At 42.3% G+C, this 24,730-nt stretch overlaps 1 protein-coding gene across 1 annotated transcript in view; it reads right to left on the reverse strand.

Annotated features, from left to right (window-relative positions):
- ATP10D (ATPase phospholipid transporting 10D (putative)) overlaps positions 1 to 24,730 on the reverse strand; it is a 168,032-nt gene that overhangs the window by 35,272 nt on the left and 108,030 nt on the right. Inside the window, exon 17 of the mRNA XM_040418908.1 lies at positions 5,392 to 5,468. Coding sequence (XP_040274842.1) covers positions 5,392 to 5,468 — 77 coding nt within the window. The remainder of the gene's footprint in view (positions 1 to 5,391; positions 5,469 to 24,730) is intronic.

A 24,730-nucleotide genomic window follows, 5' to 3' on the forward strand; every position in this document is an offset into this window, starting at 1 on the left:
CATGAGGCCTGATCCATCCTTCCAGGGGAGGAGCATATAACAGCACACTACATGCACTAATGCCAATTACACAAGACGCTCATGGAAGGAAACAAGATCGGATCAGTCTAGCTTCCAAACTGTTGGCAACAGAGACACTACTTTTCTGGGACAGAGCTGCATATGAACATCCTATAGACCAGTGATGGCGAACCTTATAGAGACTGAGTGCCCAAACTGCAACCCAGAACCCACTAATTTATCGCAAAGTGCCAACATGAGGCTGCAGGGGGAGGGTGATGTTCCAGACAGCCGACATAGGGCTAGTGGAGGGAAGGCGCTCTGCCAGCCAGGATGTGTCACCGTTCCTCACATTTAGGGCTCGTTCACACGAACGTGTGAAACCCGTGCTGTGGACTGCAAATTGCAATTAGCAATGCACGGGCACCGTCCGTGAAACAGGCTCATGGGGATCGCAGACCCATTCACTTAAAAGGAACGGAACCCCAGAAAGCACTTTGTAGTGCTTCTGTAGTGTTCAGTTACGTTCTTCTGTTCCGCATCTCCAGATTTGCGGACCCATTGAAATGAATGGGTCCGCAATACGGCAACGGGCAGCACACTGGCCAGCACCCAGATTGCTCATCCGGGCCTGCCTGCCTATTATCCGGACCTGAGCGCATGCTCAAAGAGAGGGCTCAGAGTGACATAAATAATGCATAGCCCTAAATAGGGTTAAGAGGTCACTTCTTATAAAGGGAATCCATTAAAAAATATATTATTATATACACTGCTCAAAAAAAACACACTACAGGCTGATCCAACTTTGATGTAATGTCCTCAAAACAAGTCAAAATGAGGCTCAGTAGTGTGTGTGGCCTCCACGTGCCTGTAGGACCTCCCTACAACGCCTGTGCATGCTCCTGATGAGGTGGCGGACGGTCTCCTGAGGGATCTCCTCCCAGACCTGGACTAAAGCATCTGCCAACTCCTGGACAGTCTGTGGTGCAACGTGACGTTGGTGGATAGAGCGAGACATGATGTCCCAGATGTGCTCAATTGGATTCAGGTCTGGGGAACGGGCGGGCCAGTCCATAGCATCAATGCCTACGTCTTGCAGGAACTGTTGACACACTCCAGCCACATGAGCAGTCAGGCTACCTCTGGCGAGCACATGGAGGGCTGTGCGGCCCTCCAAAGAAATGCCACCCCACACCATTACTGACCCAATGCCAAACCGGCCATGCTGGAGGATGTTGCAGGCAGCAGAACGTTCTCCACGGCGTCTCCAGACTCTGTCACGTCTGTCACATGTGCTCAGTGTGAACCTGCTTTCATCTATGAAGAGCACAGGGCGCCAGTGGCGAATTTGCCAATCTTGGTGTTCTCTGGCAAATGCCAAACGTCCTGCACAGTGTTGGGCTGTAAGCACAACCCCCCACCTGTGGACGTCGGGCCCTCATATCACCCTCATGGAGTCTGTTTCTGACCGTTTGAGCAGACACATGCACATTTGTGGCCTGCTGGAGGTCATTTTGCAGGACTCTGGCAGTGCTCCTCCTGTTCCTCCGTGCACAAAGGCGGAGGTAGCGGTCCTGCTGCTGGGTTGTTGCCCTCCTACGGCCTCCTCCACGTCTCCTGATGTACTGGCCTGTCTCCTGGTAGCGCCTCCATGCTCTGGACACTACGCTGACAGACACAGCAAACCTTCTTGCCACAGCTCACATTGATGTGCCATCCTGGATAAGCTGCACTACCTGAGCCACTTGTGTGGGTTGTAGACTCAGTCTCATGCTACCACTAGAGTGAAAGCACCGCCAGCATTCAAAAGTGACCAAAACATCAGCCAGGAAGCATAGGAACTGAGAAGTGGTCTGTGGTTACCACCTGCAGAACCACTCCTTTATTGGGGGTGTCTTGCTAATTGCCTATCATTTCCACCTGTTGTCTATCCCATTTGCACAACAGCATGTGAAATTGATTGTCACTCAGTGTTGCTTCCTAAGTGGACAGTTTGATTTCACAGAAGTGTGATTGACTTGGAGTTACATTGTGTTGTTTAAGTGTTCCCTTTATTTTTTTGAGCAGTGTATATATATAATATTAATATCTTTGCATCGTCATATTATGATACCCATAACTATTTTAAATTTCCATCTACATGAGAGGGCATATTTTTGAGAGGTTAGCTGTAGCTTTTGGTGCCATTGTGGGGTACGCAAGATCTGCACCAAATAGAGTGCCTCATTATTGGCGGTGCTGGACACCAGCAGTACTGCTGAGCTGGTTGGAGCGCTGCTCAGTGCAGGGAAAGTCTCATACACAGAAATACACATTAGACCATACCTTCTAATGGTCCGGGATCTGGCGGGACAGTCCCAGATTTCGGTGGCTGTCCCTCGGTCCCGGAACAGCTGAGGTATGTCCCGCTCTCAGCTGACTGTGTCCATAGGAGGCAGAGACAGCTCACTGTAAGAGTCCATTTACGCGTCTGCAGAATGGGTCCGCATCTGTTCCGCAAATTGCGGAACGGGTGCGGACCCATTCATTCTCTATGGGGCAGAAATGGATGCAGATAGCACACAGTGTGCTGTTCGCATCCGCATTTCCAGAGCGCGCCCCCGATCTTCTGGTCCGCGGCTCCGGAAAAAAATAGAACATGTCCTATTCTTGTTGGCAATTGTAGACAATAGGCATATGGGGGTTCTGGCCGGGTGTATTGCGGATCCGCAATACACTACGGACGTGTGAAGGGGGTAAATAATGAAGGATCCTATTGAATGACTGCAAGCAGAGATCTTGAACTGTGAGGCACTGGTACAGAAAGTATATGGCAAAACTGTATAACTATTATACAAAGAAAGCATATTCTCTGTATAAAGAAAAGTTATGAAAGCTTCCAATATACTTTCTGTACCAATTTCTCACAGTTTAGGAAGATGTCTGCTTCCTGTCATTCAATAGGATCCTTCATTGTTTACTGGATACAAATCTGTCCTGGTCATGTGATGGACACACGGGTGCTCATTACAACGGCAGAACGCTGATCACTGCTCTGTGACCCAGGTGTTCATCAAATGACCAAAACTGAGTTTTATCCACTGGAAGTATACCATGAAGGATCCGACTGAGTGACTGCAAACAGGGATCTTGAAAACCATGAGGTATTGCTACAGAAGGGAAAATGTAATTCACATTTTAACCCTTAGGATACCTTAGGAGTTTTTTATTTTTTTTATTTTGTGTCTTCATTTTTCTTCGCCGTCTTCCTGGAGCCGTCATTTATGTTTCCGTACACATATCCATATAAGGGCTTGTTTTTTTTGTGGGACAAGTTGTACTTTCCAATGCCACCATTTAATATGGCAAACAATGTAGAGGAAAGCAGGAAAACAATTCTAAATGGGGAGGAAAAAAACGCAATTCCTCCACCGTTTAACAGGTTTTGTCCCTACAGCATTCAGTTTTGTGGCAGAATTGACCGGTACCCTTCATTCTCTGGGTCAGTACGATTACAACGACACCACATATGTGTAGGTTTTTTATGTCTAAATACTGTAAAAATAAATTAAAACTTTTATTTTTTTACATCAACACATCCTGACCCCCATAACTTTTTTTTTTTTTTTTAATAGTTATGCCTACTGAGGTGTCTGGGGGCTCATTCTTTGTGGGACGATGTGTGTGACTTTTTAAATCACATTTTATTACATTTTTGGGGGGTAAGAGATGAAAAAAATTGTAAATTGGCCATTTTGATACTTTTTTCCGCTATGCCATTCGCAGTATTTTATATTTTAATAGAATGGGCATTTTCAGAGGCGGTGATGCCCATGATGTTTATATTATTTATGTATTTATTTTTTTAATCCAAAAGGGGGTGACTTAAGTTTTATATATATATATATATATATATATATATATATATATATATATATATATATATATATATATATATATATATTTTTTTTTTTACTCTTTTGTAGCCAGTCTAGGAGGCTACCATGTTCACAATTTTTTTTTTTTTATGCAATATTATCATACTGCAAATAGCAGTATAGTAATATGTAAATTGCTGATTTCTTCTCTTCAGCGAGACCCAGCCTATTACAGTGAATTACCGGCATCCCCAATTGCTGCACTGGGATGCTGGTATTGACCCGGTGGCGTGCACTTCTGGGTTTTTCACTCTTTAGATGCAGTGATCACACTTGATCACGGGATCTAAAGGCTGCGGGCCTCTGCTGATTGAAACAGCAGAGACCCGCCAACCACGGACCCCACTGCACGAGCGAGCGGGCGCCATGTTTAAACATCGCTCCAGCGCCGTACATGTACAACCCTTGTAGCGAAAGCGTGAAAGGGCATCCGTCAGCCGCGCCCTCCCTATCAAACTGTTTGCATAGACACATAGCTGTGGATCACCTCAGTAAAGCTCCATTTTTACTTTGTTGATCCGAGGCTCAGTTTCTGACTTGTACACTAAAAGAAAGGAAAAGGAGAGAGCAGCACACTGTATAAAGCAGGGTGCAAATCCGGCAAAGACCAGCGAAGTCAAGTTCGATCTATGAAGAAAAGCAGGGCAGCACTCCAACGTAGCACATCAAACTGTGATTTATCCAACCCAGTGTCAGCAACGTTTCAACTGCTTATTGCAGTCTTTTTCAAGCCATACTTATAAGTCTTTTTCTTAATATGCAAACTAGGCCTTTGGTGCAACGAGGGCGTCACCACTGATCTTGCTGCACCCAAGGTCTGCTCCTTTCCGTGGTCAGACCCTGACTCGCTGCTTTGATTGACGGGGCCAAGCAGTGGTAAAGCAGCCAAAAGAGCTTGAGTGCAACAAGAGCAATTCTGATGGCCTCATTGTACCAAAGGCTTAATTTCTACATGAAGAAGAATATCATAACTCGGGAACGGAGACTCAGATCAACAAAATAAATACAGTGCTTTATATCAGGTGAACCACAGCTATGTGTCTATGCAAACAAATTGATAGCGAGGTCACTGGTGACAGAATCCCCTTAACTTACTTTTATAGCATGGACGTATTCGGCAACTCTTTACAGACAATATCGTCATTCGCTGTCCCCACTGGAGCTGACAGTAAGTCTTTGGCGTGTGGGAAGAAACTGGAGTACCTGTAGAAACCCTCACAAATACGGGAAGAGCATACAAACTCCATGCGGGTGATAGTCTTGGTAGGATTGGAACCTAGGACCCAAATGCTGCAAGGCACCAGTGCTAACCACTGAGGTGCTGTCCTCCCCACATATCAGTGAAATATTTTTATGGTGCTCATTAGGCAATTTATTCAGTTGGACTACTAACATGCAGTTTATGGGTTATGTCATGCAACCGTTTATTTTTTGCCTTTTCTATGAATTCCTGACAATTATGACCTTTGAGTACCTGCATGCCCTCTTGTCCAGAAATGCCAACACCAACATCAGCAACTTGTATCATGCTCACATCATTGGCTCCATCACCTAGGGGGGGAAAAATGCATGTACAGCAGATTTAGATATCTCAATACATGTGAAGCATGGTTATAAAGAGGCAAAGTACATTATGCTGGCTGACACAGTTCTAGTACGGATGAAAAAAGTCCATCAAGTGCAACCAAGGGACGAGTGGGGATGAGAATTAAGTGAAGGGGAGGGAGACTAATTAACTGTTGAATGGATAACTATTTTGCATACTAGGTATATAACACTATTTACTGCCTGAATAAAGTACGTTTAAAAACATTTTATTAAATATCAAATAAAATTTGGTTCTCCACCACATTCAAAAATCAGGCTGGTGGTGCGAGTTAGAGTCTGGAATCTCGTATGAACATGTATAGATATAGATGGATTGGCTCACCCTCCAAATAATACGGAAAGGGTGCTCCCCCTAAAAAAAGATATCCCCAATCTTCTGAAATATGTGAATGAACTAGGCAAAATAAGAGGGGCACACCTGCATGTGAAAGTCAGATGGAGCTACAGCCAATACGTTTATAACTATTTATTAGTGTTCACAGCAAAATAAAATAAACATGGGGTACCTCAGTAATACATTCATAAAATACGGTTAAAACATATATAACCACATATACGGATTCAGATATTAGCCAGTATACTGTCACTGTCAGCCAGTAGGGAATTGTGGATTAGATAGTATAGTCTTTGATATCAATTCCAGTGCGCAGGGTTGGATGCGCTATGTCTCTGCTGGTGTTCAGTATAACTAGCAATTGTAGCTAGTATGTTGCAAATAGTGTACAAAGTCCCATGATATTTGTTTGCTGGTTGTTGCGGTGTATCTAATAATATGCAATATTAGCTTGCCGTGTGTGACCACACTACTTACTATTTGAAGCTGTGGAGTGACCGATCGCTCGTGCTTAACGTGGCGTCCCACGTGTTGCAGCACAAGAGGTCTCAGTTCCGGTCCGCTCTCAATATGTGAACAGAGTACCGTGTCCAGGAAAGAAACTGTCCGTTTAGACGCCGGGGTCTATTTGCTCTGACCCACTAGAATCGTCGGCGTTGGTTTGGTGTCTGTTAGTATAGACACAGAGGGACTTAGATTTCTTCCTGTCCGTTATAGAAAAAGCGCTTCAAATAGCTCCAAAGGTTGCGCAGATGGTGTACTGCGATTTCTTGCTGCGGTTTCTCGAGACTTGTGCACCAGACGCGTTTCGGAGTTGGCAGTGACTCCTTCCTCAGTGGTCAAGTCTCGTCTGTTATGGAGGATTTTTATAAGGCTAGCAACATGTGTTCATTAAGGTTTGTTTCGTCATCATGAGGAGAGACCGAAAATCTGGATCCGGTTTCCTGGCTGTTTAGCGTTTGGTAATTTGCTGTGAGTATATACCTATATGAATTCACTCAATGTGGCAAAAAGTATATAGACAGTATAGATAATAATACATATATATGTCTGCATATGCGCATAAAAAAGAATATAGACAGTATAGATAATAATACATATATATGTCTGCATATGCGCATAAAAAAGAAAGTTAAGATAAACGTATTGGCTGGTGATGTGATATGTTAAAAACGATCTTTCATGTGAACAGAGTCCTAAGAGCATAATAATAGGATTTAATATATGTTTTAAAATTGCTTGCTCATACAGGATTATTTGCATGTGATATATACTTAGTATTTAATCGCCTTTTCATATACCTTGTAATGCGGTTGGTGTATGTTATTGCTTGTGTTTCAATCAGATGCGGTTTTTATGCGTTTTATCTTCATGGACATAATATTTAATATTTGGTATTCATCATGATTGTATGTGAAAATACAAGCAAGATCAAATTAATAAAATAATGATAAAATACTGCACTTCAAAATTAAAATGACTAAAAATGATAAAAAATATAAATATATATGTATATAACTATACAATTATAAAACTATGAGATAATGATCAACATATATTAAGTATGGCTTAAATTACAAAGTTACCCAATGAGTTATACCTTGTACACATTAGGCGTCTATTCCGTACTTATCAATGCGGTTCCACTCTTTGCTATTGTTTCATTACATCGCATACCATGGTATATATATGTATTATTATCTATACTGTCTATATTCTTTTTTATGCGCATATGCAGACATATATATGTATTATTATCTATACTGTCTATATACTTTTTGCCACATTGAGTGAATTCATATAGGTATATACTCACAGCAAATTACCAAACGCTAAACAGCCAGGAAACCGGATCCAGATTTTCGGTCTCTCCTCATGATGACGAAACAAACCTTAATGAACACATGTTGCTAGCCTTATAAAAATCCTCCATAACAGACGAGACTTGACCACTGAGGAAGGAGTCACTGCCAACTCCGAAACGAGTCTGGTGCACAAGTCTCGAGAAACCGCCGCAAGAAATCGCAGTACACCATCTGCGCAACCTTTGGAGCTATTTGAAGCGCTTTTTCTATAACGGACAGGAAGGAAATCTAAGTCCCTCTGTGTCTATACTAACAGACACCAAACCAACGCCGACGATTCTAGTGGGTCAGAGCAAATAGACCCCGGCGTCTAAACGGACAGTTTCTTTCCTGGACACGGTACTCTGTTCACATATTGAGAGCGGACCGGAACTGAGACCTCTTGTGCTGCAACACGTGGGACGCCACGTTAAGCACGAGCGATCGGTCACTCCACAGCTTCAAATAGTAAGTAGTGTGGTCACACACGGCAAGCTGATATTGCATATTATTAGATACACCGCAACAACCAGCAAACACATATCATGGGACTTTGTACACTATTTGCAACATACTAGCTACAATTGCTAGTTATACTGAACACCAGCAGAGACATAGCGCATCCAACCCTGCGCACTGGAATTGATATCAAAGACTATACTATCTAATCCACAATTCCCTACTGGCTGACAGTGACAGTATACTGGCTAATATCTGAATCCGTATATGTGGTTATAGATGTTTTAACCGTATTTTATGAATGTATTACTGAGGTACCCCATGTTTATTTTATTTTGCTGTGAACACTAATAAATAGTTATAAACGTATTGGCTGTAGCTCCATCTGACTTTCACATGTAGGTGTGCCCCTCTTATTTTGCTTCGTATGAATATGTACCAGCTCTACAAAACTCACACCCCCACAAATATCTCGGGCTAAAAAAAAGCCCACACATAAAGTGGGGTGATAGGAGTCCAGGCCACTATGCTGGGTCTGTACTACTACACTATGTGACTCCAATGTAGATTGGAGTGAAAGGTGCAACCACTGGTGGTATAATATATATGGACCCCCACCCCCACTAAGTTAGCGGCTCAATATGGATTTATTAAACTACTACTGAACATAACAAGGCACTCTGTATTGCTCAACGCGTTTCTCTGCCGCTATTGCGCGGTATTTCCTCAGGAGCAACGGCAACCTAATCATAGAGGGCACTGTTCAGGTTCAAGTGCAGCAGGCACGTGTTTCATTAAACAGGAAACAGAACAAAAACAAAAAATGCTGCACGCCTCTGATGCTGCGGTTTGCCCTCCAGTACGAGAACGGAATGCATTTTGGAGCATTCTGTTCTGTTCAGTTACGTTTTTAACCAATTGACAATGAATGGGGACAAAATGGAAGCGTTTTTTTCCGGTATTGAGACCCTATGACAGATCTCAATACCGGAAAACATTAACGCTAGTGTGAAAGTGTGCTCGTGTTTTTTTGGCCAACACCCAAAATCATTGTTTCTGCTTGTGGTACTAGTTACATGTTGGCACAATTAAACACCTCACAAATACATAAGTTAATCATATATAGACCCAAAACAAAAAACCACAGGTTAAAATACCTTAAATAACAGGTGTACATGAATAAGACCATAAAGGCAAATACAGACCACAAGGCAGACTCAAACCCCAATGTTCGTTTTGCCTATAGCTTCCTCCAGAGGGTATAACTCTGCTGTGTATGATATGCATTTTATATACAGCCTAACCAGTCGTCAAATAATCAACACACCAAAAAATACTACTACATACTGCAAAATGTGGAAAAATAAAAAAAGAGTCAAAAAAATTAACAGTCATAGCCCAAATAATCTGGGAAAATAAAAAAATAAAATAACCCCCCCCCCTCCTCAAAAACATAACACTAACACAATAAAAACATAAGACACAAAGCCAAAAAGGAGAGATCTTCCGTTTGTGTCTTCCATTTTTGTATTGTTTTAGTGTTGTGTGTTTTATAATTTTTAAAAATGTTATTTTATTTTTCAAAATATGTGAGCTATGCCTGACAAAGAAGGGGAAAGGTCTTACACTGACAACATTACAGATGAACGAGAAGAAACTTTTATATATAAACTGAATTCCACGGCACTTACAAATAAAGTAATCAAGTTTTTCCTTTATTTTCCTAAAAATTATAAAACACCTCTAAAACAATTTAAAACCGAAGACCTCCGTTTTTGTCTGTTACCTTTTTATTGTCTTGGCGTTATGCTTTTTTATTTATTTTTTAGATTATTTGAGCTACTGTATGTCTGACAAGAAGAAGAGGGAGTGTCTTGTGTTGACAACATTATGATGAACGGGAAATAAACTTTTTTTTTCGCCAGCAGGGAGATCTATGAGTTTTGTATATTTTTAATATATTATTTATTTTTACACCCTTAGGCCTCTTTCACACGGCCGTTTTTTTTTCCCGTTTACTGGCCGTTTTTTGCGGTCCGTATACGGTCCGTATACGGAACCATTGATTTCAATGGGTCCGCAAAAAAAACGGAATGTGTTCCGTATGCATTCCGTTTCCGTTTTTCCGTTCCGTTTTAACATAGAACATGTCCTATATTTGGCCGCAAATCACGTTCCGTGGCTCCATTAAAGTCTATGGGTCCGCAAAAAAACGGAATGCATACGGAAGTGCATCCGTATGTCTTCCGTATCCGTTCCGTTTTTTGCGGATCCATCTATTGAAAATGTTATGCCCAGCCCAATTTTTGCTATGAAATTACTGTATACTGTATTTGCCATACGGAAAAACGGAACGGAAAAACGGAAACACAACGGAAACAAAAAACAGAACAACGGATCCGTGAAAAACGGATCGCAAAACACTGAAAAAGCCATACGGTCGTGTGCAATAGGCCTTACACGTGCATTTATATAATTTTACTCATACTATACTTTTTTCCCATGTTCCACACTTCGTATTTTGGTTTTGTGTTTATCACATTCACACACTCCTAAACAACCTTTTCTGTTTATCATACAGTGACAATTTTAAAATTTTTATTTTTACACTTAGGGTACTTTCACACTAGCGTTATTCTTTTCCAGCATAGAGTTCTGTCAAAAGGTCTCTATGCCGGAAAAGAACTGATCAGGTATATCCCAATGCATTCTGAATAGATAGAAATCCGTTCAGTTTGCATCAGTATGCCTTCCGCTCAGTCACTGTCAGGCGTTTTGGCCGGACATAATACTGCAGCATGCTGCTGTATTATGTCCATCCAGAATGTATGATCAGTCGCCGGAATGCCGCATCCGGCATTAATTCCCATTGACGTGCATTAGTGCCGGATCCGTCATTGCAAAACAACTGAAGCACTGATCCGTCCTTCCGGTCTGTACATGCGCTAAACTTTGAAAAAGACTGCAAGATGGATCCATCCATCCGCATGACAAGCGGAGAGATGGATCCGTTCTTGCAAAGCATTTGTAGACTAATCCGCACCCGGAAATGCTGTCAGTTGTCACTCTGATTGGCGGATCCGGCAGGCAGCGTAGACGACGGAACTGCCTGCCGGATCACACTAACGCTAGTGTGAAAGTACCCTTACACATACTGAGAAGGGGTAATGGGGACACCGGGTGTGTGCACACGCGCCCATTTGTTCCCTCACTTCTCCCTGACACGCATGGTGGAAAGCATGTTGTGGAGGAATACGCCTGCCCGCCGAAACTGTGATATAAATGTGATGTTACTTCCTGTTCCAGCCTGTGGAACTTATGGCGTTCATTGGATGTTTGTGGCCATGTTCTCCTTACTGGAGAGCCACGATTTACTAATATTTTATTACTGCTTGCCCCTTTAATGTGTAGATTATTTTATTTGGTTAGGCTGTATATAAAATGTGCATCATACATGGAGTTATACCCCCAGCAGGAAACAATAGGTTTAATGTAGGTTGGGTTTGGTGTCTGCCTTGTGGTCTGTATTTCTCTTTATTGTCTTATTGTGTTCCTTATGTACACCTGTTACTTAAAGGGGTTGTGTAACCATCTTCCGTAAGTGGCATTTATCATGTAGAGAAAGTTCATACAAGGCACTTACTGATGTATTGTGATTGTCCATATTGCCTCCTTTGCTGGCTGGATTAATTTTTCCATCACATTATACACTGCTCGTTTCAATGGTTACAGACCACCCTGCAATCCATCAGTGGTGGTCGTGTTTGCACAATATAGGAAAAAGCCCCGGCCTATGTGTGCTCCCACGGTCCCGGCCACCAGAGAGGCTGATGCTTTTTCCTGTAATGTGCAAGCACAACCACCACTGGTGGATTGCAGGGCGGTCTGTAACCATGGAAACGAGCAGCAGAGTATAATGTGATGAAAAATGAATCCAGCCAGCAAAGGAAGCAATATTAACAATCACAATGCATTAGTAAGTGCCTTGTATTAACTTCCTTTACATGATAAATGTAACTTACTGAAGTGAGACAACCCCTTTAACCACCTCAGCCCCCCTAGCTTAAACCCCCTTAATGACCAGACCACGTTTTACACTTCTGACCTACCCTACTTTCACGGTTTATTGCTCGGTCATACAACTTACCACCCAAATGAATTTTAAAAGTAAAATAAAAACAGGCACTCACCAGCTGGCAGGTCTATAAGTATCTTTATATACTGATAAAATATATATAAAATTGTACATAAAATGTTCACATAAAATATAAAATGCACTGGGGACAATACACTGCGTGCAGAATTATTAGGCAAATGAGTATTTTGACCACATCATCCTCTTTATGCATGTTGTCTTACTCCAAGCTGTATAGGCTCGAAAGCCTACTACCAATTAAGCATATTAGGTGATGCGCATCTCTGTAATGAGAAGGGGTGTGGTCTAATGACATCAACACCCTATATTAGGTGTGCATAATTATTAGGCAACTTCCTTTACTTTGGCAAAATGGGTCAAAAGAAGGACTTGACAGGCTCAGAAAAGTCAAAAATAGTGAGATATCTTGCAGAGGGATGCAGCACTCTTAAAATTGCAAAGCTTCTGAAGCGTGATCATCGAACAATCAAGCGTTTCATTCAAAATAGTCAACAGGGTCGCAAGAAGCGTGTGGAAAAACCAAGGCGCAAAATAACTGCCCATGAACTGAGAAAAGTCAAGCGTGCAGCTGCCAAGATGCCACTTGCCACCAGTTTGGCCATATTTCAGAGCTGCAACATCACTGGAGTGCCCAAAAGCACAAGGTGTGCAATACTCAGAGACATGGCCAAGGTAAGAAGGCTGAAAGACGACCACCACTGAACAAGACACACAAGCTGAAACGTCAAGACTGGGCCAAGAAATATCTCAAGACTGATTTTTCTAAGGTTTTATGGACTGATGAAATGAGAGTGAGTCTTGATGGGCCAGATGGATGGGCCCGTGGCTGGATTGGTAAAGGGCAGAGAGCTCCAGTCCGACTCAGACGCCAGCAAGGTGGAGGTGGAGTACTGGTTTGGGCTGGTATCATCAAAGATGAGCTTGTGGGGCCTTTTCGGGTTGAGGATAGAGTCAAGCTCAACTCCCAGTCCTACTGCCAGTTTCTGGAAGACACCTTCTTCAAGCAGTGGTACAGGAAGAAGTCTGCATCCTTTAAGAAAAACATGATTTTCATGCAGGACAATGCGTCCAAGTACTCCACAGCGTGGCTGGCAAGAAAGGGTATAAAAGAAGAAAATCTAATGACATGGCCTCCTTGTTCACCTGATCTGAACCCCATTGAGAACCTGTGGTTCATCATCAAATGTGAGATTTACAAGGAGAGAAAACAGTACACCTCTCTGAACAGTGTCTGGGAGGCTGTGGTTGCTGCTGCACGCAATGTTGATGGTGAACAGATCAAAACACTGACAGAATCCATGGATGGCAGGCTTTTGAGTGTCCTTGCAAAGAAAGGTGGCTATATTGGTCACGGATTTGTTTTTGTTTTGTTTTTGAATGTCAGAAATGTATATTTGTGAATGTTGAGATGTTATATTGGTTTCACTGGTAAAAATAAATAATTGAAATGGGTATATATTTGTTTTTTGTTAAGTTGCCTAATAATTATGCACAGTAATAGTCACCTGCACACACAGATATCCCCCTAAAATAGCTAAAACTAAAAACAAACTAAAAACTACTTCCAAAAATATTCAGCTTTGATATTAATGAGTTTTTTGGGTTCATTGAGAACATGGTTGTTGTTCAATAATAAAATTAATCCTCAAAAATACAACTTGCCTAATAATTCTGCACTCCCTGTATATTGGTATATGCAGATCTACTCTAATATATTTTCTATAATAGCAGTCTTTTGTACATTTTATGTACAATTTTATATAGATTTTATCAGTATATAAAGATACTTATAGACCTGCCAGCTGGTGAGTGCCTGTTTTTATTTTACTTTTAGTACACTTTTCTATATCGGATGAAGAGGTGAATCATCCAAAAAACAGAGCACCGTTAGCATATTAACAGATACGGGTGAGCCACGATATATATATATATTTTATTACCAAATGAATTTTACCTCCTTTTCTTCTCACTAATAGAGCTTTCATTTGGTGGTATTTCATTGCTGCTGACATTTTAACTTTTTTTGATATTAATCAAAAATGACAATTTTTGCAAATAAATGACATTTTTCACTTTCTGTTGTAAAATTTTTCAAATAAAACTACATTTCTATATAAGTTTTTCTCAAAATTTATTGTTCTACATGTCTTTGATAAAAAAAAAATGCAATAAGTGTATTTATTGGTTTGGGTAAAAGTTATAGCGTTTACAAACTATGGTGCAAAAAAATTTATTTACGCACTTTGACTTTCTGAGTACCTGTCATGATTCCTGAGGTTCTACAATCCCCAGACAGTAGAAACAGCACAAATGACCCCATTTCGGAAATTAGACACCCTAAGGTATTCGCTGATGGGCATAGTGAGTTCATGGAAGTTTTTATTTTTTTGTCACAAGTTAGCGGAAATGGAATTTATTTTAATTTTTCTTACAAAGTCTCATATTCCACTAACTTGTGACAAAAAATAAAATTTTACATGAACTCACCATACCCCTCACGGAATACCTTGGGGTGTCTTTCTAAAAATGGGGTCACTTGTGGGGTATTTATACTGCCCTTGCATTTTGGGGGCCCTAAAGCGTGAGAAGTAGTTTGGAATCCAAATGCGTAAAAAAAAAAAACAAGGTATTCAGTGAGGGGCATGGCAAGTTCATAGAAGTTTTTATTTTTTGCCACAGGTTAGCGGAAATTGATTTTTATTTTTTTTCTCACAAAGTCTCTCTTTCCGCAAACTTGTGACAAAAAGTTCAAACTTTCATGGACTCAATATGCCCCTCAGCGAATACCTTGGGGTGTCTTCTTTCCAAAATGGGGTCATTTGTGGGGTGTTTGTACTGCCCTGGCATTTGAGGGTCTCCGCAATCATTACATGTATGGCCAGCATTAGGAGTTTCTGCTATTCAATCGATGTGGATGAATAAATCATTGCCGGAATTTTTTTATTTTTTTTTATATACAAAGTGTTTGCCAAAGCATATGAACACCACCCCTCAGCTCATAAGCCTCGGCAAACGTAACTTTTTTACTGCAGAGGAGAAATCTCGTCTTGCAGCGCCGCATACACCAACTTTTGTGTAATCTGACAGCAGCGCAATGCTTCTGTCAGAATGCACATCAGTGCTGCAGCTGGTTGATCGCTTGGTCCACCTAGAAGGTAAAAAAAATAACAAAAAAAAAAAAGGCAGCAACGCGATTGATAAAAAATATCAAAACTGATTTTTTTTATCGCCGCAGCGCTTGTGTAGTGATTGTGCAGTGATAAAAAAAAATTAAAAATTAGTCACTGCGGCGGGGCGGGCGTGGGTGAACGCACGTGTGGGCGACCGATCAGGCCTGATCGGGCAAACACTGCGTTTTGGGTGGAGGGCGAGCTAAGGTGACACTAATACTATTATAAATCTGACTGTGATCAATTCTGATCACTTACAGATACTATAAAGTACCAATGCTGATTAGCGATACGCTAATCAGCGAATCAGTGACTGCGGTGCGGTGGGCTGGGCGCTAACTAAAGCTAACTACCTACCAAAGGGGCCTAAACTAACCTAAACCTAACAGTCAATACTGGTGGGGAAAAAAAAGGGACAGTTTACACTGATCACTTTTTTCCCTTTCACTAGTGATTGACAGGGGTGATCAAGGGGTTAATTGGGGTGATCTGGGGCTAAATATGTAGTGCTTGGTGTACTCACTGTGATCTGTGCTCTCTGCTGGAAACAACTGACGAAAAGGACCCAGCAGAGAGCACAGAAGCCATTTAACACATTATATTTATAAATATAATGTGTTATATGGCTGGTGGTTCGTTATTTTAAAAGTCACCAACCTGCCAGCGCTGATCATTGGCTGGCAGGCTGGTGACCAACTCCTTGTGCGCCTTTTGCCGACCCGCACATGCGCAGTTAGGCGGTCGGGAGGTGGTTAAAAGGTAGTTTAATTGTGCCAACATGTAACTAATACCACAGGCAGCTCCTGAAGGGATATATATGACTCCATTTTGTCTGTTCTAACAATGTGTATTGTGATAGCATCTTGTTCATGCACTGTTTCAAGTTCCCCCACTGGAATTTAGGAATCTTTCTCTTTCCTTTGACAGTTTCCTGAAATTCCTAAGTTCCTAGTGAAAACAGTCACGCCTTATAAGCTCATAATGTTTACTAGCCTATATGTGTCTACACATGATTGGTTAATGCTGTTACTATGTAAATTATACTCTCTACCTTATAAAAGGCTGAACTGAAGGACAATAAAATTAGAGTGAATTTGAACAGACACGTGTTGGTGTCATATCAGACAAGTTCATTCTCCTGGCGCCAGATAAGAACTAACCCAAGCTGACCACCGAAGTCCGGTATCAGGGATACCATAGCAAAGGGTCCAAATTTCCTTACAGTCCTGGGGGCTCGTGTCCAGGATCGATAGGGTCATCCTCGGGTCCAGTGAGAAAGACATCGATTTTGTCCTCCGTCTGATCCGAGGGCACTGGCCACGTCTCGACCCAAGTACATTAAACCATCTACTTAACCCCTTAGGGACCGGGCTCATTTTCACCTTAAGGACCAGGCCATTTTTTGGAAATCTGCCCAGTGTCACTTTAAGTGCTAATAACTTTAAAACACTTTGACTTATCCAGGCCATTCTGAGATAATTTTTTCGTCACATATTGTACTTCATGACACTGGTAAAATGAAGTCAAAAAAATTATTTTTTTTGCACAAAAAAATACCTAATTTACCAAAAATTTGGAAAAATTTGCAAATTTCAAAGTTTCAGTTTCTCTACTTCTGTAATACATAGTAATACCCCAAAAAATTGTGATGACTTTACATTCCCCATATGTGTACTTCATGTTTGAATTATTTTGGGAATGATATTTTATTTTTTGGGGATGTTATAAGGCTTAGAAGTTTAGAAGCAAATCTTGAAATTTTTCAGAAATTTACAAAAACTCTAATTTTTAGGGACCAGTTCAGGTCTGAAGTCACTTTGCGAGGCTTACATAATAGAAACCACCCAAAAATGACCCCATCTAAGAAACTACACCCCTCAAGGTATTCAAAACGGATTTTGCATACATTGTTAACCCTTTAGGTGTTGCACAAGAGTTATTGGCAAATGGGGAGGAAATTTGAGAATCATTTTTTTGTCCAATTTTTCATTTTAACCCATTTTTTCCACTAACAAAGCAAGGGTTAACAGCCAAACAAGACTATCTTTATTGCCCTGACTCTGCCGTTTACAGAAACAGCCAATATGTGGCCGTAAACTAGTGTACGGCCACACAGCAGGGCGTAGAGTGAAAGGTGCGCCGTTTGGTTTTTGGAGGGCTAATTTTGCTGGACTGTTTTTTTGACACCATGTCCAATTTGAAGCCCCCCTGATGCACCCCTGGAGTAGAAACTCCATAAAAGTGACCCCATCTAAGAAACTACACCCCTCAAGGTATTCAAAACTGATTTTACAAACTTTGTTAACCCTTTAGGTGTTGCACAAGATTTAATGGAAAATAGAGACACAATTTCAAAATTTCACATTTTTGGCAGATTTTCCATTTTAATATTTCTTTTCCAGTTACAAAGCAAGGGTTAACAGCCAAACAAAAATCATTATTTATGGCCCTGATGCTGTAGTTTACAGAAACACCCCATATGTGGTCGTAAACCGCTGTATGGGCACACGGCAGGGCGCAGAAGGAAAGGAATGCCATACGGTTTTTGGAAGGCAGGTTTTGCTGGACTGTTTTTTTTTTACACCATGTCCCATTTGAAGCCCCCCTGATGCACCCCTAGAGTAGAAACTACGGGATAGGGTGGCAGTTTTGTTGGTACTAGTTTAGGGTACATACGATTTTTGGTTGCTCTATATTACACTTTTTGTGCGGCAAGGTAATAAGAAATAGCTTTTTTGGCACTTTTTTTTTTTTGTTATTTACAACATTCATCTGACAGGTTAGATCATGTGGTAATTTTATAGAGCAGGTTGTCACGGACGCGGCGATACCTAATATGTATACAATTTTTTTTATTTATGTAAGTTTTATACAATAACTTCATTTTTAAAACCAAAAAAATGTTTTAGTGTCTCCATAGTCTAAGAGCAATAGTTTTTTCAGTTTTTGGGCGATTATCTTGAGTAGGGTCTCTTTTTTTGCGGGATGAGATGACGGTTTGATTGGTACTATTTTGGCGTACATGCGACTTTTGTGTTCACTTTTATTACCTTTTTTGGGAAGTAAGGTGGGCAAAATCTCTATTTTCTCATAGTTTTTATTTTTTTATTTTTATGGCGTTCACCATGCGGGGAAAGTAACAGGTAGTTACGGACGCGGCGATACCAAATATGTGTAGTGTATTTTTTTTATTCAGTGATAAATGTGTTTTTTTTTTAATCTTAACTTTTTTTTACATTTTTTTGACCCAGACCCACTTGGTTCTTGAAGATCCAGTGGGTCTGATGTCTGTATAATACAGTACAGAACCCTATATAGGGCTCTGTACTGTATTTTACTTACACTGAACAGATCTATGCTAAAAGCATAGATCTGTTCAGCACCATGGACAGCAGGACGCCTGAGCAGGCGTCCTGTTGCCATGGGAACCTTCCCCGTCTGCCACAACTTCGCAGACGGGGAAGGGTAAGCACAGGGCTGAGGGGGGCTGTCGGGGGGCTCTCTCCCTCTCCATCGGGGGGCTGCAAAGGCACAGCAGCCCCCCGATAGAGAGGGAGGGAGCTCCCTGACCGATGACAGTTAACTTTTTCCATACAGCGGTCCGTACGGACCGCGGTATGGAAAGGGTTAAACGGCTGACATCTGCACAGATGTCAGCCGTTTATACCAGGGTGTCAGCAATGTGCTGGCACCCTGGTATAACCCAATAAAAGCCAACGAATTTTCAAGGGGAAGCGGGCGGGGGATAGCGATCCCGCCTGCCGCACCGCCCGCCTCCCGCAACGGCCCCACCGCCTGAAAAATATTGATTTTAGGCACTCTAAAGTTTCTGATCCCCGCAGGATCAGAAACTGCAAAAAGCGCAGCAAACCGCAGGTCTGAATTGACCTGCGGTTTGCTGCAATCGCCGACACGGGGGGGTCACATGACCCCCCCTGGCGTTGTGACAGGATGCCGGCTGAATGATTTCAGCCGGCATCCTGTTCAGATTAACCCCTGGGGTGCCGGAATGCCTATTTAAAGTTAGGACGTACCGGTACGTCCTGTGTCCTTAAGGACTCTGGAAATAGGGCGTACCGGTACGTCCTATGTCCTTCAGGGGTTAAAGGGAACCTGTCACCGGGATTTTGTGTATAGAGCTGAGGACATGGGCTGCTAGATGGCCGCTAGCACATCCGCAATATCCACTCCCCATAGCTCTGTGTGCTTTTATTGTGTAAAAAAAACGATTTGATACATATGCAAATTACCCTGAGAATTGTCCTGTCCCTGACTCATCTCACGTACAGGACTCATCTCAGGTTAATTTGCATATGTATCAAATAGTTTTTTTTACACAATAAAAGCACACAGAGCTATGGGGAGTGGATATTGCGGATGTGCTAGCGGCCATCTAGCAGCCCATGTCCTCAGCTCTATACCCAAAATCCCGGTGACGGGTTCCCTTTAAGACTTCGGGAGGTCGCTGTGTCCGGGACACAGGAGACAAGGCTCAGGGAGCCAAAGGTTATTAGAAGGGACTCCGGGAGTCCACATCACCGCAGATAGATAAAAGTGCACAAAAAAATACTGTTCAGGGAACAGAAGGTTACAAGCTTGGATATCACTTCTAAGACACTTACACTTATAATATATTATATATATATATATATATATATATATATATATATATATATATATATATATATATATATATATACATATATACATACATACACACACACACACATAGGGCTTTTTTTCTGGCGGAACGCACCGGAACGGCGTTCCGCCACCTTTTGACATCGCAGCCTGCCATGCTCCAGCATCGCAGGCTGCGATGTATCAGTGGGGAGGTACTGGGAGGAGGAGCTGGGGGGCCGGTGCGTTCACTTTGCTCCGGCCCCGCCGCTCCAGTACAGTTATAAAATGTGTAATTCAATTAATAATGACTCATGCTGCCCCCTCTGTAGTATAACATTCAATATATCCTACTCAAAGGGCACGTGACGTCAGTCAGTCACTCTGCCGCTCGTCTGCCTGGCCGGCCTGCATTACGATATAACAGTAGCCCTGTGAGTAGGATATATTGAATGTTATACTACAGAGGGGGCAGCATGAATCATTATTAATTGAATTACACATTTTATAACTGTACTGGAGCGGCAATGGGGGGTCTGTGGATGACACTGTTATGGGGTGGGGGGGGGGTCTGTGGATGGCACTGTTAAGGGGGAGGAGGTCTGTGGATGGCACTGTTATGGGGTGGGGGGCCTGTGTATGGCACTGTTATGGGGTGTGGGGGTCTGTGGATGGCACTGTTAAGGGGTGGGGGGGTCTGTGGATGGCACTGTTAAGGGGTGGGGGGGTCTGTGGATGGCACTGTTAAGGGGTGGGGGGGGTCTGTGGATGGCACTGTTATAGGATGGGGGGGGTCTGTGGATGGCACTGTTATAGGATGGGGGGGGTCTGTGGATGGCACTGTTATAGGATGGGGGGGGTCTGTGGATGGCACTGTTATAGGATGGGGGATCTGTGGATGCCATCCACAGATCCCCCATAACAGTGCCATCCACAGATCCTCCTCCCCATAACAGTGCCATCCCCAGATCCCCCATTAACAGTGCCATCCCCATCTGGGGGGTTTCTTTGCTGGGTTGGACTTTTATAGCCCCCCCAAATTTTACTTGCATCCTTGTTCTCTAAAGGGGCTGTTTTAGGGGGCGGTCCTAGGGGTGGGTAGGGGCGTGGCCAGGGGAGGGGGGGGGTGAGTTCCACCACCTTTTCTCTGAGAAAAAAGCCCTGTGTGTATATATATATATATATATATATATATATATGTGTCTTAGAAGTGATGGTAAGTGTACGGTCACATCCCACTGTTACTGTTAATTGATTCATTCTGTTTTCACTACTGTTAATGTGTAAAATTGTTTGTGTTGTGGAGGACCGCAAGACGCCCCACTTGTTCAGCTAGTAGAAATCAGTTGACCCGGAGAACGTGAACGCAAGTGGCGGTCCAAAACAGCAATAGTCGATAGGGGTCCGGAGTATAGAGAGACATTAAGATACGAATCCGCTGATCAGTTGACAGGATTTGTCGGAGCCTTCACGGTTCAGTACAGCCAGTCCTGACAGCGATTGTCTCACTTATTCTTTGAACTGAGAATACCAACATGGGAGGACAAGGGTCTAAAACTGAATACCCTAAACCAGAACCAGGGGAAACTTGCAAAATTTATGTAGCTCGTGTTAGTCCAACAAACTATTACCTGATCAACCCGTAGATAATTTAGCAGGCTGGACTGAGGTAATGGATGCTGCAGATCCATTTCCCAGTGACGGTGATAATAGTATTTATCATATGGATATGGTCAAAGGACTATGTCTAGGTGATAAGACAGCCTGGCTGCATTTCGATGCTGATCCTTCCTGGGACATGGATTACATGTCCAGGGGAGGAGAACAGTGGCTGGAAATAGACCCCCACTGGTATGATGCAGATAATAGAAAAAATAATCCAAAAGGTCCCAAAAATCATAGGACCCTACATGAAATAGAACAGGAGGTAGGCACAAAGAAAAGAAGTCAGAAACCCCCTCCGCCTTACAATATTTCTACCCCCATGGCACCTCTGTACCCAGTTCTGACCCAGGATGAGGAAGATGCTGTAACAGCAGTTATACCATTAAACCCGAGAGAAAGATACCAACCTAAAATGCAAGTAGGTTCAGAATTTGCAAAAAGTATGATAGAATATGGTACAGCTGCCGACACACTGCCTACTAAGACTAGTTATGACACACGCAGCAAAGACAAAAAGAAAGACAGTGAGGATGAATTAAAGGAGGAAGTCCAAATAACTGCTCCCTTTCTGACAGTAGGACACCACTTAGTAAAAAAAAAACATAGATAGAGGACCTCAACAAAATTATTAAATATTGTCCCAAACCTTCCATACCCCCACTGGGGACTATTACATACCTAAAGAAAGCCTGTAGAGGGAGGAACTACACACAAGAAGATTTAAGGCTTATCTTGGATGGTATTATAGGCACACACACAACATGGGATTGGGAACAGGTCAAATCCATATCTACTGTTATACAACGCGTTGATGCTCCAGATTATATATGTAACACAGAAGAGGGTCAGAAAAGGATATGGAGGGAGATAGAGGAACATATGAATGAGGTATTCAAACAAAAATCTTCATTGCCTGTAGCAGTGGCCTGCAAACAGAAATCTACTGAGACAGTCACTGAATTCTGGAAAAGATTAATGGACTGTTGCAAGACTGAGGCGGGGCTACTTGTGCGTGACAACGACAGTTTGATTATCTCCACATTTGTGAACAATTTGTCAGACAAATTGATCTTAACTGTGAAACAAAATGTGTCCTCCTGGACCTCAGATGAAACTGACGATTTTGAGAAACATCTCTTTGAAAAGGAAGCAGCAGGATGCTTTGAGATAAGGAAAACATCCCCCACACATGCATATAGTGGCAGAGCCAGGGGTAGGGGAGGAAGAAGAGGTGGAAATAACAGCAGACCCTACAATGGAAGACAGGACTCATTGCCAAATAATTGTTGCTATAACTGTGGAAAGGAAGGACATTCGGCACGGCAATGCCGCGCACCAAGGAGGGGTGGGGGAGGTGCAGACTACAACACACAGAGACCCGACACTCAGTCACAAAACAATCAAACAAGTCAGACAAGCCAAAGACCAGGTTCACAGGGTCAGCCCAGATTCCCACTAGATTGGCACCAGCAACAATCATACTGAGGATGCCCGGAGGGACAAAACCCAACTTTCACACAGGTCACAACACATTGGAAGGACACACCAGTAATTCTACTCAGAGTAGGAGGAAGGAGAGTGGGATTCATGGTAGACAGTGGAGCTACTTTGAAAGGGATTTTCATAATCTTACTTTTGATACATCACAGATTAGACATATATAATACAAGCCTCATCTCTTGTGGCATGCAGCACATCGAATTAGCACATATCACACCCTGCCAGTGCTGGACACAATAGCAGCATCCCTGAACAAAGGAGCTATTTAACATCTCACCTCACATACAATGAAACGAACTGAGATAACCTATTCAATTTATTAGCATATAGAGGAAAACCTGTTCAATGTAAAATAGCTCTTTTGCAAGTATTGTATATAGCAAATACCAGCATTGTTTAACAACGTTTCAACTGTATTTTGACAACACATGTTTCCCAAGGCCTCTTAAGAAATACCAGGATTGTTCCAATTGGATCTTGAGAGACAATATGCGCCCACCCCCAAAAAGCCCGATAAGTATGTGCTGAAAAATAAGGATGTCAGATATTTAACAACCTAAGTTCAGTCTGGGCTGGTTATTTACCTCCTGATCAGAAGCAAACCGGATATTCGTTGCACAGGTAAATATTCATGGGTTGGAGGTTTGATGCCTCATCATATAACCATCATAAACCTGCCGGAATAAAACCGCTAACATACTTCTAGTGTGTTAAACAGCTCAATGTACAAAGGATCTTTAAGAAAGTCTGAGCCCTCTATGGGAATAAATGGGGTATTGACAAGAACATACAGAACAGATTCCTTACCAGTAGAAACCATTGATAGGGAATACATTACAGATCACGCTTTTAGCATCATACCTGAATGTCCTGTGAGCCTTCTGGGAAGAGACTTGTTCATTAAGTTAGAGTTGCAAATCACCGTCGAAAATAATGGCATCTGTGTACACTCTGATGCTCTGCCCATAGTAACCCCCGTGCCTTTAATCCTTACAAGATCACTCAGAATTAGGGATATAGACCCATCATTGTGGGCAGAAGGGGACTATGACACAGGATTAATTGACTGCACACCATACAAAGCAACCATCAAAGAAGGCAGTACACCTGTATATCAGAAACAATACCCGCTGTCAAAAGACAAACTCTACGGACTTAGGCCAATGATAGAAGAATTCCTACAAAAGGGAATCCTGGAAGAGGTGATTTCACCCTCCAGCACGCCCGTGAATCCAGTGACAAAGGCAGATGGTACTACCCGCTTTGTACAGGATTTAAGGGCAATAAATAATATCATTGTGCCCATTGCTCCTATTGTCTCAGATGTCACCTCACTTCTTTCTGCAATTCCTGCAGACACTGTCTATTTCAGTGTGATAGATCTAAAGAATGCTTTCTTCTCTATCCCAGTTGATAAGGCAACCAGACTACTTTTTGCTTTTTCCTTTGACGGACAT

This window comes from Bufo bufo, chromosome 2 (assembly GCF_905171765.1).
Source record: "Bufo bufo chromosome 2, aBufBuf1.1, whole genome shotgun sequence".
Classification (NCBI taxonomy): Eukaryota; Metazoa; Chordata; class Amphibia; order Anura; family Bufonidae; genus Bufo; species Bufo bufo.